At 46.9% G+C, this 16,044-nt stretch overlaps 1 protein-coding gene across 1 annotated transcript in view; it reads right to left on the reverse strand.

The window, feature by feature from the left end:
- The window catches only part of tenm4 (teneurin transmembrane protein 4), a 201,571-nt gene that overhangs the window by 54,637 nt on the left and 130,890 nt on the right, over window positions 1–16,044 (reverse strand). Inside the window, exons 15-17 of the mRNA XM_076281530.1 lie at window positions 9,877–10,023; window positions 7,722–7,938; window positions 1,681–1,800 (exon numbers count right to left, since the gene is read on the reverse strand). Of these exons, the coding sequence (XP_076137645.1) occupies window positions 1,681–1,800; window positions 7,722–7,938; window positions 9,877–10,023 (484 nt within the window). The remainder of the gene's footprint in view (window positions 1–1,680; window positions 1,801–7,721; window positions 7,939–9,876; window positions 10,024–16,044) is intronic.

Below are 16,044 nucleotides of genomic sequence, written 5' to 3' on the forward strand. Positions count from 1 at the left end.
CCAGTTGAACAGAGAAAAAAGAGAGTGAGGGATAAATGAGAAGGAGCTAGAAAGCAGGAGAGGGAGGAGGGGTATGGATGAGTGCAGCCAGATGTGAAGGGCTGAGGAAGAGTGGGGAAAGAAAGACACTACACTGAATGATTGTGATAAAGAGCCACTTCACAAGTCTTCTTCAACAACAAGGAGAGGCAGAGACAGAACCACAGACAGAATACAACATGAGGAGAGAGAGAAAGAAAGAAAGAAAGAAAGAAAGAAAGAAAAAAAAAGAGAGAGAGAGAGATGAGGATGAGTCTGTGTTTCATCATTTATCATTTGTGAGTATTTACAAACCACATCCCAAATGGTGTGTGATAATGATCGTCTCTCACCTACCTACCGTAGAGGAGGTGAGAGGAGTAGAAATAGACCTGGGGTGTGAATGCATGAACACTTTTATTTTATTGGATCGTGTTCATCAAGTGTGCTTGAGAGAGTGAGTGTGTGTGTGTGTGTGTGTGTGTGTGTGTGTGTGTGTGTGTGTGTGTGTGTGTTGAATCCCCTTGCCGAGTGTGTGTATATGTGCTAGCGATTGAATAGTTGTGCAGTGAGTCTTTAACTTCAAAGCAGTCATACATTTTGGCAAGAAATCAACATCAATTCTGGCATAAACATTAAGACTTACAAAACAGAAGACTAAAGACTAGAAAACTACATGCTCAAAACTGCATTTTCTCCAAAATAACGATAATAAAAATTAAAAAAAATAACGAGACAATTTTCACATCAACAACTCCATCACCATTTCTATATTTATACTATAATCTTAAGATTTTAAATCCCCTGTTACGACAGGTTAGGGTTGCATGGTAGGGATAGCACTTACTTACAAGTGGGGCTTCAGTGATGTCACTACCTGTGGCTAATTGGTAAATGGAACACCTGTCCTCACTTTCCGGAAGCGGTTTTTGGCAGCAATTAGTTTGCAAGGCTCAGCAGGAGCTTTTTGTCCCCTTGTGTTGCCGCCATTTGTGGACTATGGAATTGAATATGGCTTTGGAATAACCACCATCAAATTAAAATAAAACTTGAACGTTGTACAAGAACCATCGCTTGGGCTGGCCATAGGGCTACAGGAATCGGAGTACCGGGCAGGTATGTGACTGCTCTTTGATTCTCCTGCCAAGCTGACACACACATAGCTCACATTCACACACTGTTAGGACCTACTTCCAAGTTTGTGCACCACACATACAGTAGGGCTAGCATGTAGGGTATCTGTGTTTTCTGTGTTTTGTTTGTGTTGCGAGTGCGAAAGGCATTTAGATTAATTCAACAACACCCCTAGACAACGAAGAGCTTGGGCCGAGGGCCGTCCCACAGCCTTTTATAGAAAAGAACAAGTGGAGAGCTCAGGACACACAATCGGTTTCTGTCTTACAACCAGGGTTGTGCAAAATTCAAATTGCAATTCTGCTTCCTGTTTGCTACCTCAATTGAAATGCTAGTGAAATTCAAGAATTGAATTGGAATTTAAGAGCCAGTTTCAATTTAATTCTGGAATTTTGCACAACCCTGCTTACAACACAACATTGTGTGTGTGTGTGTGTGTGTGTGTGTGTGTGTGTGTGTGTGTGTGTGTGTGTGTGTGTACACAAATGCATATGTATGTCTGTGTGAGACTGAGAATGAGTCACTCACCTGCCATCCTGTCTAGTGATGGTGTAGCCGTAGGTAGGGTTGCTAATGAAGCTGATGTTCACTCCAACCAGCGGGGTGCCGTCAGAAGTCACAACTTGTCCCCGGATTACACAGGCGTGACTGTAACACACACACAAAGGCACACATACATACACACACACACACACAAACACAAACAAACAAACACGCACACACACACATGCACGTCAGTGACTTTGCTTTGGCACTCTATAGTTTTCTCCCCACTTCTTATCACAGCAGTCCTTCATTATCTAAATAATGAAATAAAAACAAAAGCAGCAGCTTTAAAGGAGGCCTCGGTGGGGTTCCCAGCCTTAAAACACACAGATAATGAGAGGCAAACAAGATGGTGGAGCATCCGCCACAATGTCTAATTAAAAACCGGGGGCCCTTTATTTACGTTTTGTAAAGCCCTGCTTTTCGATACCCGCGCGTACCGCTGCCGCATCGAACGCTTGACTTACACCTTTAGATATGGTAGGCCTATCTGGTACAAGTATGCCGTGCCGTAGCCAATAAATCAGTGTTAAAAGAGTCAATCTCAATCAGATGCTGCTGCTGCTGCTGGGAGAGGTTTTGCTCCAGTGACTTTCCACCACAGTCTCTCGCCACTATTATTATAAAAGCTCTATTTATTACAGCGAGTTGTGTAATGAGTGTTGGAGGGAAAAAAAGTATTTCCCTAAGCAATCGCTCCATCTTTTCTCTTCAATTAGACTGTGGGCATATTTCCTCCCCCTCCCCTCTCTCTCTCTCTCACTCACTCTCTTTCTCTCTCTCTCTCCTCACTTTAAATGCATTAGATCTTAAACATTGCCTCGCACTGGAAACAATTAACACTGGCATGTAAGTGGCTGCCCTCACTTCGTCCTTACTTGAGGCAAGAGCATTCACCCAATGAGAACCCGGGTCCCAGGGAACCCGGCTTTATGCTAATTCCGGCAGCCGCTTCCCCTTCGGAAGACCTTGGCCGTGCCGCGGCGCGGTGGTCATAAACAACCCAGGAGGAGATCCGGTGGCCGCCACACCACACCTGCCACCGCAACACCCAGCCCCAAGCCCCCCCCCCACCCTCCACCCCGGTTTCACCAACAGTGCATTGCAAATGAAATTACAGCCAAGTTGAAAAGAGATTTTTTTTTAAATACACCCCCCCCCCACACACACACACACACAAATACACCTCCTACCTCCTCCCAAATGAGACTGTGAGAGTTTAGCAAAAGAGTTTATTTTAGAATATCTCCTTTGATAGGGCCAGAGGTGGCCTTCCAGCAACCTTCAGATTTTTACGGCGTAAAAGTGGAGCTCTTTCTCTCTGTGCTTTGTGAATACACACACACACACACACACACACACACACACACAAGGGGCCGATCTGCCACCACGAAGGAACGATTTAAATATCTTCAAATGCAGACGGATGCTTTTGAGTGCCAGAAAATTAGTGAAAGAAAGAAAGAACGAGAGAGGGGGGGGGGGGAGAGAGTGACAGAGAAAAGCGTGAAGACATCACTGAACTTCTTGGCAGGCAAAACTCATCACGCTGCAGAGAGCGAGGCACATAAAAGTTGAAGGAAACATGACTGCATCGGAAAAATGTTTATCACTCGGTGGCCAGGCTTTTGTGGAACAAAAAGGAATGTGTTTGTTCGCTGCAGTGTTTTTGTTTTGAGATGCTATTTTGTGTGGGGCTGGGGGTGTTGTTTGCGACATAATGGTGTTGAATCCTATTAGTGCGGAGCGACATAACGATTCATCTCGACGTCGGTAGATTGAGATTCTGGAAGCCCTTCATTACGCGTTCGCGGAAGCTCACAGGTGTGGGAGGCAAATTAAAACATCACACTGCACAACGGGGCCACGCGCGCACGACAAGCCAACATCCGTCGAGTGGAGGCTAAACAACAGGACAGCTGCTTGACGCATTGTCACAGAGCGTGCAAAAGGCCCCGTGACAAGTTTCTGACACGATCCCGCGTCTCACGCCATTGTGCCTCTGGCCGTTTACGCGGGCGCACTGAGCAGCCGCCATGCTTGATGTGCACTTTATAAATCTTTAAAGCACTGGGGGTTGGGTAAGTGTGCTTCAGAGCCATCTCACCAGACCAAGCTGATAAAGACCCATTGACTGTAGCACTAATGTAATACCATCATCAAAGCCCAACCTAATGATACACATTCTCTCTCTCTCTCTCTCTCTCTCTCTCATTCCTCTCATTCAGACGCTCTCTTTTTCCTCCGCTCCAGTGCACATTTTCTCTATTTTTCAGGGGAATCTTTTTTTTCTTCTCCTGCATGTGGAAACAGCCCAAATGGAAATTGTGTCTTCTGCACCCGTCCTCAGTTTCATTCAGCAGTGATGAAGGGGGGAGAGGGCACTCACGGGAGCAAACAAACAACTTGACCTGAGCTGCTGAGCAAGTAATAACATTAATGGGCCTGTAATGACCTGCGCCAGGCAGCTGAATTAATGCATGTAATGACAGAAAATGATTTTTTGGGTGGAAAAGGTGGGTGGAACTGGTTTGTTGTTGAGTGGAGTGGAGTGGAGGATAGAGACTTGAAACCACATAGAGATCTTGTTAGCTGGTATTTTTTCAGGATTATTTTTAACCATAAATAATGGTACAGTCTTGGAAAAAAATCCAACTTCTAGCAGCTAAAATGTCAGAGGAAAACTGCCAGGGGCACTTTGCTTTGGAGGGCTTCAGTGCATTTATCTGGTGCATTGACATGCAAATAGCGAATACCAGCAATGCACTCCATCTTATGCTAATCAAATTTCATGTGCTGGTCAAGAACATGATCATTACTGGCCCAACATGCTGCTCCGCTTCACTGATCTGCTTGACTTGTTGCACATCAGATGTACCGAGATGCTTTACTTGTCCTTTCATGGCCCAACCACATCCACATGTATAAGCGCTTAGCAAACAAACAGCAATACAGACAACATGTCTGCCTAGCATTACTCATCCTGACAATAGCAGAACAGCCTACTTTACAACATACTTTTCAATTCTTATAATAGAACTGTTATCAAGTGATTTTAATAAACATGTAAAATCTGCAATCAGAGGAAAAGCTAGTGTCTAAGTTTAGTGTGTGAATGGAATGTAGCTAGCTTGACTATAAGGATAGAAGTCTGGTTTGTGTACTACATTCTTTGCCATTTCCTCATGAACAGGCAGCGTGAAGTGCGGAGATCCGGTGAGTCATATTGAGGAAGTGGCTGGAGTGCTGAATTCCGTGACGATGAGTGGATCAATAGGACTAATACGATGACCACAGAGGTATGAGAATGTTTAGAGAGAATGAATAGAGCACTGGTGCATGTAGAGGAGATTTCTTTGGAATCTCTGGTGAGTGTGTGTATCTGTACATATATGTGTGTGTGTGTGTGTGTGTGTGTGTTGTTTGGGGGGGGGGGGGGCTTACAGTGCACGGGGGATGGGGAATGAATAACGCACATGAATAATATATAAGGGCTTGATATTTTTAGGTGAGTCCAGATCTCCAATCTCGAAGCGCGTCGCCAGGCCTCTCCATCTTTATTTATTTATGCTGCTTTCTTGAGAGAGAGCAAGTGAGAGGGTAGGAGAGATAGAGATAGAGAGAAAGAGCGAGAGAGTGAGTGGGAGGAAGAGGTAGAGCGCGAGCAAAAGAGAGAGAGAGAGAGAGAGACACTGCCCAAAGCCCCTTCCTCATAATGAAGAGACAGAATGGAAAATGTCACATCGCATTAGGAGTGCATCTGAGGAGTATCAATCAAGAAGTGCTTTCCCACCCTCTTGACTTGCTTTTTCAGGGGCTACGGAACAGTGTGGGCAATTCATCAAGCATTCTGACATCAAGTGACTGAAAAATTCACAGACTTCCTGAGGTTCTCTAGTGAAGCCTATGACCTGCTCAAGAAAACGGCACGATACACACTCACACGCAGACACATGGGACACACTTTTTTGTCTTTTTGAAGAAGTGCTGGGTGTTGAAGAACTTGTGGGTCTCAGATTTGAACAAGGCCACAAGTTCAGATTCATTAGGGGACTGGGCAGAACTGAACGTGGAGGTGGCAAGAGCCCAGACGCCAGCCTGGCACTGCAGGGACTCCTGTTTCACTACTCTCATTGGAACTGGCAATCCTACATCTGGAGCCAAGGGGGATCGTAAATTAGGACTCATTTAGAATCATCTTGGAAGACTTTGGATCAGATGTGAAGTAAATGCAATCATATAAAAACAGACTCAGCTCTCTGCACCTACTAATGTATTTATGTCTGTGTCAGAGTATCAGTGCCACAGATGTTTGGACCTGTGTGTGTGTGTGTGTGTGTGTGCCGTTGTGTTTTAATGTCTATGCTGTAATACATATTGCCTCTCCAAAACATTAAAGTTTTCTACAGCTAAAGCTAATGCCTGAGTATTGGCTCAGCTGCACAGGCTCATGAGTTGATAGTGACGTGATACGTGACAAACCACAGTGCAAGGAAATGATGGTGCTGAAGCACACAGGCTCTTCTAAACATCCATTTCCTCCAGAGGAACAAAGTAGTGTGCCGAGCCGTGGCTAAAAATAGAGCTTTCTGAAACCCCAGGACCTCTGTGGCACATTATGCCTTCTGCCTTAAGGGGATGAAGTAGAAAAGAAATACCAGACAACACCATAAAAGGCCCCCACACAAAGAGAGAACGAGAGAAAGAGAGAGAGAGAGAGAGAGAGAGAGAGAGAGAGAGAGAGAGAGAAATAAAAGAGCAAAAGGATGCTCTTTTTATTGTTCTTTTCGCCGATGATTTTCATAAAAGACAAGAGCAGAGTGTCCCCGAGATGTCAAACTGAAACGCTATTTTCCTCTAGCACATCTTGTCACTACCCCCCCCCCCCCCCCCACACACACACACACACACACACATTCTTTCTCCCCATTTGTTTGTTTCAGGGGAAATAATAAAGTACAAGATGAGAGAAAAATCCATAAGCGGTGCAGATGCAAATAAGGTACACAAAACCTCACAAGCGATTAAAGATGAAAGGAACGCAAGATGAATGGATGCGGGAGTTAAAAAGGAAGAAAGAAATATGTGTGTGAGAGGAGAGAGTGAGTGAGGAGTATGGGTGTGTGTATGTTTACGAGGGGAGGTGATAGTGTGTGTGTGTAAGTGGGGGGGGGGGGGGGGGGGGGGGGGGGGGGGTGTTGCGTTGATGAAAAACCTCGTTAGTCAGCAGTCACTCGGGACGCAGTGACAGCAAAAACTGCGGAAATATGCTTCCAGCAGTGGTCAGGAGCATCACATGGCTGCCTGTCACTGGGGAGAGAGAGAGAGAGAGAGAGAGAGAGAGAGAGAGAGAGAGAGAGAGAGAGAGAGAGAGAGAGAGAGAGAGAAAGAAACAGAGAGAGAAAGGCAGAGACAGAGAAAGAGAGAAAGGCAGAGACAGAAAGAGTCTCTGCGGCGGCTTCAGAGTGATGAAGGGTATGTGTGGGGTGTGTGTTTGGTGAGTGTGTGTGTGTGTGTATGAGGGGGGGGGGGGGGGGGTTGTGATGTGGCAGCGGCGAGAGAAAAAAAATCAACACGGATCCGGGATGTCTGGGACGCCAGGAGGGAGATGCTACAACTCCCGCTCCCCCTGCTCTGGTTTACAAACGGGCGCGCTGAGCGTCCCAGCCGCCACCGCGACAAGTCCCTCAGCTGTGCGCTCGACACCGGGGCGCATCCCCACAGAGCGGGAATGTAGAGCAGCTCGTCAGAAGTAACTAACCCCAATGTGATGCCCAAAGTAATATTAATGGCGTGATCAAGAGACGCGCTTGATGCCTTGATGCCTCTGCACCAGTTACATCAACGCCGTCAACAGGAAGTCTATGTTAGTAGAAAAAGGTCACTCTCAAATCCAAACAGATGATGAACCGGCTTTTTCTCCATAATCTGACATGCATATGCAGTTGTCATCAATGCACATGAGGACTTGTTTGTATATTCTCGATGTAAACCGTCATGTCCTTTCTGGTGAGGTCACTCACCGGCCGTCGAAGGGGTTCGTGCTGGGGATGACGTGGGTGCTGTCTCGGCCGATGAGGAAGTGGATGCGCTCGTAGAACGACTGCAGCGTGCTCTGGCCCGAGGAGATCTGCGTCTCCTGGATGATGTCCAGGGGGTCGGGCGAGCCCACGCACAGGGACGTGGTGTGGCACGAGGCCTGCAAGCAGCAGTCCGGGTCCATGCAATCCACCAGACCATCTGGACCAGGCAGGAGGAAGAGGAGGAGGAAGAGGAAGAGGAGGAGGGGAAGAATTCAAAATCAGACCGATAGTCAAGGGCCAGATTCCCGTTATACAGTGAATCCATTTAAAATTCATGTCAACACATTCACATTTGAACATCAGAGATATGTACACGCATTCAGAAAATACAGTTCAGTTTAAGTATGCAGCTTTATCTCACCTGTCAGAGAAGAAAAACTAATTTATATTTGCCTTAAATGACTTGACTTCATGCACTGAGACATAAGTACATTAGCATCAATTTAAAAAATGCAAAAATATAAACCATCTCTGGCAGATGAGGTTTGTTTTGCCTCCTGCGTTTGCAAACAACTTAGTTGGCTTCAACTTTGTCAAGTATATTTATCTTATAGGAAGATGGATTTGGATTGACTTCCACTTAAGACTGGCAGTGCACTTAGGGACTGTGCAGTCTAGCATGGGCCTCACGGTCTTATTTACATTTTGAAGAGCTGTACTCCTGTGATGCTCTTCCTCTTCTTGAGGAACTATGATGGGACATGATTACCGTGGTCACTCCATTCTGTTGCTGAATTTATGTGATTTGGGCTGTCACTCAAAGCCTGTTGCCAGGCGTCGGGTGCACTGCCTCCCACGCTCATTTCTACCCCTAACACCACCACCATCTCTCTCCTGAGCACAGATTCTCTCTACACCTCCATCTTATTCATCCCCCTCTCCTCTACCTCTTCTACCAAGATCACCCCCCCCCCCCATCCCACTGCACTCCTTTCCTCTAGCAATTTGGCTGAAATAATTCAGGACCGCCGGCTCGGCTATGAAGAGCTGCACGTCTTACTCCTGCTGAAGTGGGTCATTTCTCAGTCTCTCTTTCCCCCTTTTTCCCTCTCTCCCTCCATCCCTCTACACCCCTATCTCTCTCTCTCTATCTCTCTCTCTCTCTCTCTCTCTCAATCACACACACACACACACACACACACACACACACACACACAGAGAGACTGTCCCTCTCCCTCTCAGGAACCTCTTCTGGCCAGATGGGTGATAAAAATAAAACCCCTGCTGTCAGAAGTCACTCAGTCCTGTGCTACTGTAGCCTCCCTGCCTGCCTCTTTATGGGCCAGAGAGGGAGAGAGAGAGAGATAGAGAGAGAGAGAGAGAGGAAGGGGGGAGAGAGGAAGGGAGGAAGGGGGGGAAGACAGGAGAGAGCGGAGGACAGAAGAGAGAGAAATAGAGAGTGGACAGAGAAAGGAGAAATAAATGGGGGGGTGAGAGGAGAGGGAGATAGAAAAAAGGAGAGTGGTAGAGAGCTAGAGGGAGAGAGAGACAGAAGCACACAGATTCTGTCCACTCAACTGGAGTCTGTCTTTATTTGTTCCGGAGCCGGCGCAAACGCATGTTGCTTTTTTGGCACTTCGTGACAAGACAGAGATGGTGGCAATTTTGGAAGGGACACGCCGGGAAGAGGGGGTGGTCACACCTGGTGCTGGTGCATGCTGGGAGACTGCTGCCATACGCACCGCTCCAGGACGTGTCAAGCCCGATGCTCCCCCTACCTGATTTCCTCATTCACACATGGGGCCGAGCCAGACCACCTGGCACCGCAGGCAGGCCCGCACACATCTAATCTACTTATAGGGAAGGCGATTGGCCGCCAGACGAGGCGCCTCGTCGAGTCCAGCAGTGCGGACAGGCTGGGACAGTCCTCCAACACTCGACACCCGCTTTCACAACCATTCCGCTTGGAACACTGACAACACCAGTTTTTTCAGTGGACTTTGAGACACTTCTACACATAACATAAAGGGAGTGTTGAGGATACGCACCTCAAAACCACTGTAAGCCAAGCTGGTATTGGGTCAAAACGATGATTGTTCGGATACCAGGTATTTTTTTTAAATGTATTCACAATAAAAGTTCGGTGTGATCTCACCTCCATCGTTGTCCTTGCCGTCGCTGCAGGCCGTTTCCATGGAGGTGTCACACCCTGGCCCGCGCCAGCCTAGCTGACACACGCAGTACCAGCCGTTATTACCCAGGGTGCACCTGCCGTTGCCGTTGCACAGCCCGGGACAACCCTCTGCGCAGGAAAATGAGCAAAGCAGCAAAAACGTTAAAAAACTCACCAAACAACACAAACTAAATCAACCAATGGCCAAAATCACACACATACAGTACATACACACATACATACATACATACAAACAAAGAAACAAACAATCAACAGCAACATTTTTAATGCACAGAAAGAGAAAGAAGGACAGAAAAGGAAGAATAAAAAGAGGAATAACACCACCACAGTCACCTCTCCCACTGTAAAGAAAGAAAGAAAAACAGTTTCAGAGGAAAAGAAACTTTGAATAATGAGTGGTAGTGGAGAAGCAATAATAGGCCCGACTCGAGGTGATTCATTTAATATACCTTTTGTTAAGCCTCTCATATCCTTTGGAAGCAAGCTCCCACTGCCGAGATGGTCTAAATCAATATCAGCTCATTAGAAGCGCACAATAGATGGAGCTTTGGAGGGAGATAAGATCAGGCGATGGGGACTCTACACACTTACTTACTCCACCATTCCCCTTGAACAGGGCGGGGGAGGAGAGGAGAGGAGGTGAGGTGAGGAAAGGGGCGGGCGAGAGAGGCATTATCAGTGTTAGCACTAATGTTGTGAGGTGCTTGTCAATATAGTTTTTCTCTCCACCCATCCTAATCCTTGTAGCGGTGTAGCGATTAAATCTCAGATTTGGAGGATGCTGACTGAATACGTTCGAAGCATACAGTATTAGGCTTTTTTTTTTTACCTAGTAAAACCTTAATATTGAGAGCTGGAATTTCCAGTGTTGCTCCGATTCAAATGTGAGGATGTATGGAATGTCTTTGTCGAGAGAAATGACACGAGTGTCTTTATTATCAACAGGCTGATTAGGGAGGTGGGGGTAGAGGAGGAGGTGGTGGAGGAGGCTGTGATAAGACCCAGCTGAGGTCGCCTCATCGTCTGAATGCAGGTGGCAGGCTGAAGCAGCCAGCCCAAACGTCAACACCTGCGCACACACACAGACAGCCTCCTCTCTTTTTTTCCCCTTCAAAAATGAATCTTTCTACTTCGCGGGCTGTCACTCAATGTCACCCCGATTCCACTCGATTATTTTTCTTCTTTTTTTTCTCTTCTCTTGCCCTTCCATCTTTCTTCCTTTTTTCCTTTACTTATCCACTGGCGTTTGACTTCATTCCCCCAGACGACGCCAACTGCCTCGGAGACGGGCGGAAATCCTGGTATGGCGTGTAAAATCCGCACTGTTCTTCACGCGAGCGGCAGGCCTCCGATGAGGAGAGATGCACGTTCCTCTCTGACCCAATTTCCCAGTGACAGATACAGTACTTGCTCCCCAGCTGCTCAAGCATCTCTTATTGCGTGAGAGAGAGAATAACAAGGTGGGAAAGGAAAGAAAAGGAAAGGCTGCAGAGAGAGAGAGAGAGAGAGAGAGAGAGAGAGAGAGAGAGAGAGAGAGACAGACAGCACAGATGAAAGGTGTCTTCTGATGAGAAGGTTGGAGAGACAGGTTGGCTTTCTCTGCCATGGTGTTTCATGAAGAAAGACTTTGTTAAAAGGCTGAGTAGTTGGGGATATTCTGAATGATGTTGCATGTGTGTTTAATGCTCTTTTGGCAAAGAAATACATAAATCTCAGAAGCATTTTAAGAGACAGGCTCACTATTAACAATTTCTCACTACCTACTCTCTCTACATCTCTTTAGTGTACTTTCTTTGTAAAAAAAATGAAAATAAAGTCTGTGTAGGACTAGTGGGATCTGCATGTGAAGTGAGTTGTATAAATGTGTCCATGAATTTCAGAGGTATGGGGTTTAGAGCAGCGTTTACTGAAGTCTCTTAACTCGACTCCTAAAAAAAACTAGTCTAGGGCTCCTGTGTAACTGGAATGGGCACGGTACATAAACGGCACGTGCCATCATACAACAATGGCAGGCACTCTCCAGCAGCAGGTTGAGGGTGTTATCATTATTAGGCCTCTCTAGGCTGCTTGTGATAAATAAATCACCCTCCCCTATGTCTGGGCTGGGCTGGGCTGTGCTGTGCTGGCACAGAGTCAGGGTAATTAGCATGCCTGGGGGCCTTAGGGATGGGGAGGAGGGATCCCAGAGGAGAAGAGGCTGTCTGAGGAAGGGACTGGGCCTCAGGGGCAGCTAGCAGCTAACGCTAACACCAAAGCTAATGCCAGAGGCGATTACCCATGCCTGTGGCTGCACAGGTGGTACTGGTGCACAGGTTGTACAGTAGATGATGTGTGCATGTGTGTGTGTGTGTGGGTGAGTATGTGTGAGTGTGTGTGATTATGTCTGTGTGTGTCTGTGACCGTGTGTGTGTCAGAGACTCAGACAGAGCAAGTGAGCAAGTGTGTTTCTGTTTTACGCACAGGTAGAGAAACAGCGAGAGAGAGGCTCAGAATCCGTGAGACAGAGGGCAGGTCAAGAAAAGTGGTAAAGAGAATCCACTAAGAGAAAGCAGCAACAGAAGAGACTGAGAGAGAGAGGTAGGAAGAGAGAGAATATGACAGAGAAAGAGCGAGAGAAAGAAATAGAGAGTCAGAAGAGCATTGCTGGGGCCTCCAGATCCCCACCCCTCCCCACCTCTGCGGACCCCCTCTGGAGTGCCTGGGCCATGCGGAGAGCACCCTTGTTTAATTAGAGAGGATGCTGCCTAGGGCGCCTATCAGAGCCCCCGTCACACAGCCTCACATCTCAGGCCCTCCGCACACGCTCACGGGCCTCATCCATTATGGAGAAGGCAGGTTAGAGAGAGAAGAGCGCCAGCCAACCAGCAGCCCTCTCAGAGCCCCAGCCCAACTCTACCTCTCCGCACTACAAACACCGCTGGTAAGAGAGAGAGAGAGATAGAGTAGAAGAGGCGAGAGAGAGAGAGAGAGAGAGAGAGAGAGATGGAGTGAGAGAAACATGTGTATGTGTGTGTGTGAGATAGCGAGAGAGAGAGAGAGAGAGAGAGAGAGAGAGAGAGAGAGAGAGATAGAGAGAGAGTGAGAGATGGAGTGAGAAATGTGTTTATGTGTGTGTGTGATAACAAGAGAGAGAGAGTGAGCAAGAGAGAGAAAGGATGCAAAGAGTGAGGAAAGGTGATGGAGTAGTGTGAGATCGGGTGATAGACGAATGAGAAAAAGAGAAAGGCAGGGAGAGATAAAGAGTGATAAAGAGAGTACCAAGAAGGCCCTAGCCTGAAATTAGATGATTCAACCCGGTGCGAAAGTGCTAAGTAGAAACTGCTGTATGACAGGGTGACACAAAAGTCGATGGGGGAGGGTGATTCGTTACACCAGGACACTTCTGCAGGAGTGAGGAGTGGGGTGGAGGAGTGGAGGAGTGGTGTATGGGGCATGTGTCGGAGCAAGGAAGCAATATGGCCTGTGCACATGGTTTATGGAGGTCTTGGTTGAGTTACAGCAGGAGGGAGTGAAATTTGTCCAAAAAAAAAGAAAAGAGAGAAAGAAAGAGTGAAGAAGGAGAGAGGGGAAGAAGGGAGTAAGGAAGGAAGGAGGTATGCCATACCTTTCACTACCTTATCCAGATAGTGAGCTTAGGGGAAGATAAAAGACAGGACATTTAAGGGAGGATTGAACAGTGCTGATTCTGTGACCACACACGTGCGCACTCACCGACACATACACACACAGGACGGTTAGGCGTGGTGGTCAGCTAAGGCGGCTTGAGCAACACACACACACACACACACACACACACACACAGCGGATAGATGCAAGGGAAACCGACCACATGCATTTAAGAGCAAACACAATATCCATAGCTTGGAAAGTGGAAAAGGTATGGTGTGTGTGTGTGTGTGCAAGAGAGAGAGAGAGAGAGAGAGAAAGAGACAGCTAAAATAGGACAGCTGAAGAGAAGGTAAACATGGGAAAGAACATCTGAATCCAACCCTGTTTAACAAGTAAAAGAGAAATTCAATCTCATCACAGCAGTGAAACACTAAGACTAAGTACCCACTCCCCAAATAGCCAAACTAAAATGGGCTGCTGTGTTTGTGAGTGTGATATATTTCTGATATATTTGCCTTGCTTGACAATCCATTTAATTTCGCTAAGCAGCTACTCTGTGGGGACTGTTGGGGCTTTGTGGCGATTTGGGGGTATTGGGGATGGGGGTGGGGGCGCAGAGGCAGAACAGAGTAGGCCTTTCTTACCAGTGAAGTTTGAATGCTGTCCTGCAAAAAAGAGTGTACCTATGACGGTCCTCTTAAAGAAGCTGGGCTTGGACAGAAACAAGTTGTCAGCTGATGCGAGGGTGCATCAGCAATGAGTGCAAATCAATGGAAATGCGGCTTTCCCAGAGCCTGCCCCATCTCTCCATCAGTAAATGTGAAGCATATTCAAGGTTGCTGTCGGGGAAATGTCCCTACCTCTCCTCTCATAATCCAAGTCTTGTTTACAGTATGTCACTGTAATGAGAACGGATTTAAAATGGAGAAGGAGGGGGGGGGGGGGGTTGAGCATCCTGACAGAGGGATGCACCGGTCTGAGGCTGCGTGTGCGCTCGCTGCGTCTCCGTGTGGCACATACGAGGCGCGTGTGTTAATAATGCATGCCTGAGCGTATAAAACATTCACCGCCCCGGCTGCCGCGCGCATGGCGCTCGGCGCTCGCTTTAGAGCCAGGGCCCTTTAGAGAGACGCTGCTCCTCGGCTGAAGCTGCCTGTGCGCCAGGGAAGAAGAAAATTGCTGTGCTAAGCAATGCTACACTGAAACGCAGCACTTGGGACTTGAATGTTGAGCTTTTTTTTTTTTTTTTGGGGGGGGGGGGGGGCTTTTACCTGTCTACCTGCCCCTTGTAAACAGCATTAAAAGGTCATGATGGTAATAATCCCTCTCTGACTCGTATAGTTTCCTAGTTTCTTCCACTCACCCCCCCACCCCTCCTACCACACACACTTTAGACTGCTGCAAGGGTTTGTTTTGCTCCTTTTACTCTGCAGGGATAGGTTCAGAGATAGATAGAGAGAGATAGATGGAGGAGACGGGGAGAATATGTGAACAGAATAAAAGACAATGAGTTTCCTCAGATGAGCGACGTGGGACGTGCTTTCTCCCAGAGTGGGCTTTCACTGGACTGCATTCACTTTGGACTGCTTGAAAGAACACAGAGCTTCAGAACCGACACAGAGCAAAGACCTCAGATGAAATAAACAAAACAAAACAAACTACAAAACAAAACAATAAACAAACACAAAAAGAAACAAATCAATAGATCAATAGCACACACGAATGGCAAAGGACACAGAAGATGCTTTCTATCCAACTTTTTTTCTTATTTGGCAAGTTCTCAGCTCACCAAGTGAAAGGGAGCATGTTTTGACAGCTCTACTGATAAATAGCCCAGGACTTTGAGTTTGTAAACTCTTCGACTGGAAACTACTGTATACCATGTGTCAAAACAGAATATGGAAACCAACACATCAATTGTCCAATTGCTTTTTTTTTGTAAAGAATTTAAGGCCGAGTTCCAACAAAAAAACTCTTCGGTGCTTCCACAAGTTTGGGCTCCAATCGAATTTAAGGACACCTGTGAAACAGTTTAGGCTGTCTCCTCAACTGTGATATTAAGAGCCTCCTTGCTGGTCCACGTCACAAACAAATCCAGCGCTGGCTCGATGGCCGTCTGCCAAGGCTAGCTTAGAGAATGAGACTGATCCTAACCATTAAACACCAAACTCAAGCTAAGGGTCTCTATCTCTAGTCCTCCCTCTCCATCCATTCCTCGCTCCTTCTCTCTCTCTTTCTCTCTCTGGCCCTCACTAACCTAGGGCTAGGACTCAGTGCACAGGGAAAATTGATACCTAAAACTGATAAAATTCCCTATTACTGAATCTGTTACCCTGCTAAACATCAGACTAGAGATATTACCCTGCTAACATCAACAGCATTACTAGACTGGATCCACACTCAACCTTGGGGACATTCAAGACATTGAATTCTACATTCAAAGCTTATTCTATAATATTTTAAGGTACATTCATGGGTTGCAAGAAAGAAGTAGAATGAATATTCAAAAGGTTTCTGTGC

The sequence above is a fragment of the Alosa pseudoharengus genome, unplaced genomic scaffold (genome assembly GCF_046254945.1).
Source record: "Alosa pseudoharengus isolate Yale_2024_CS ecotype anadromous, Long Island Sound unplaced genomic scaffold, YU_APseudo_1.1 YU_APseudo_1.1_scf_13, whole genome shotgun sequence".
NCBI lineage: Eukaryota > Metazoa > Chordata > Actinopteri > Clupeiformes > Clupeidae > Alosa > Alosa pseudoharengus.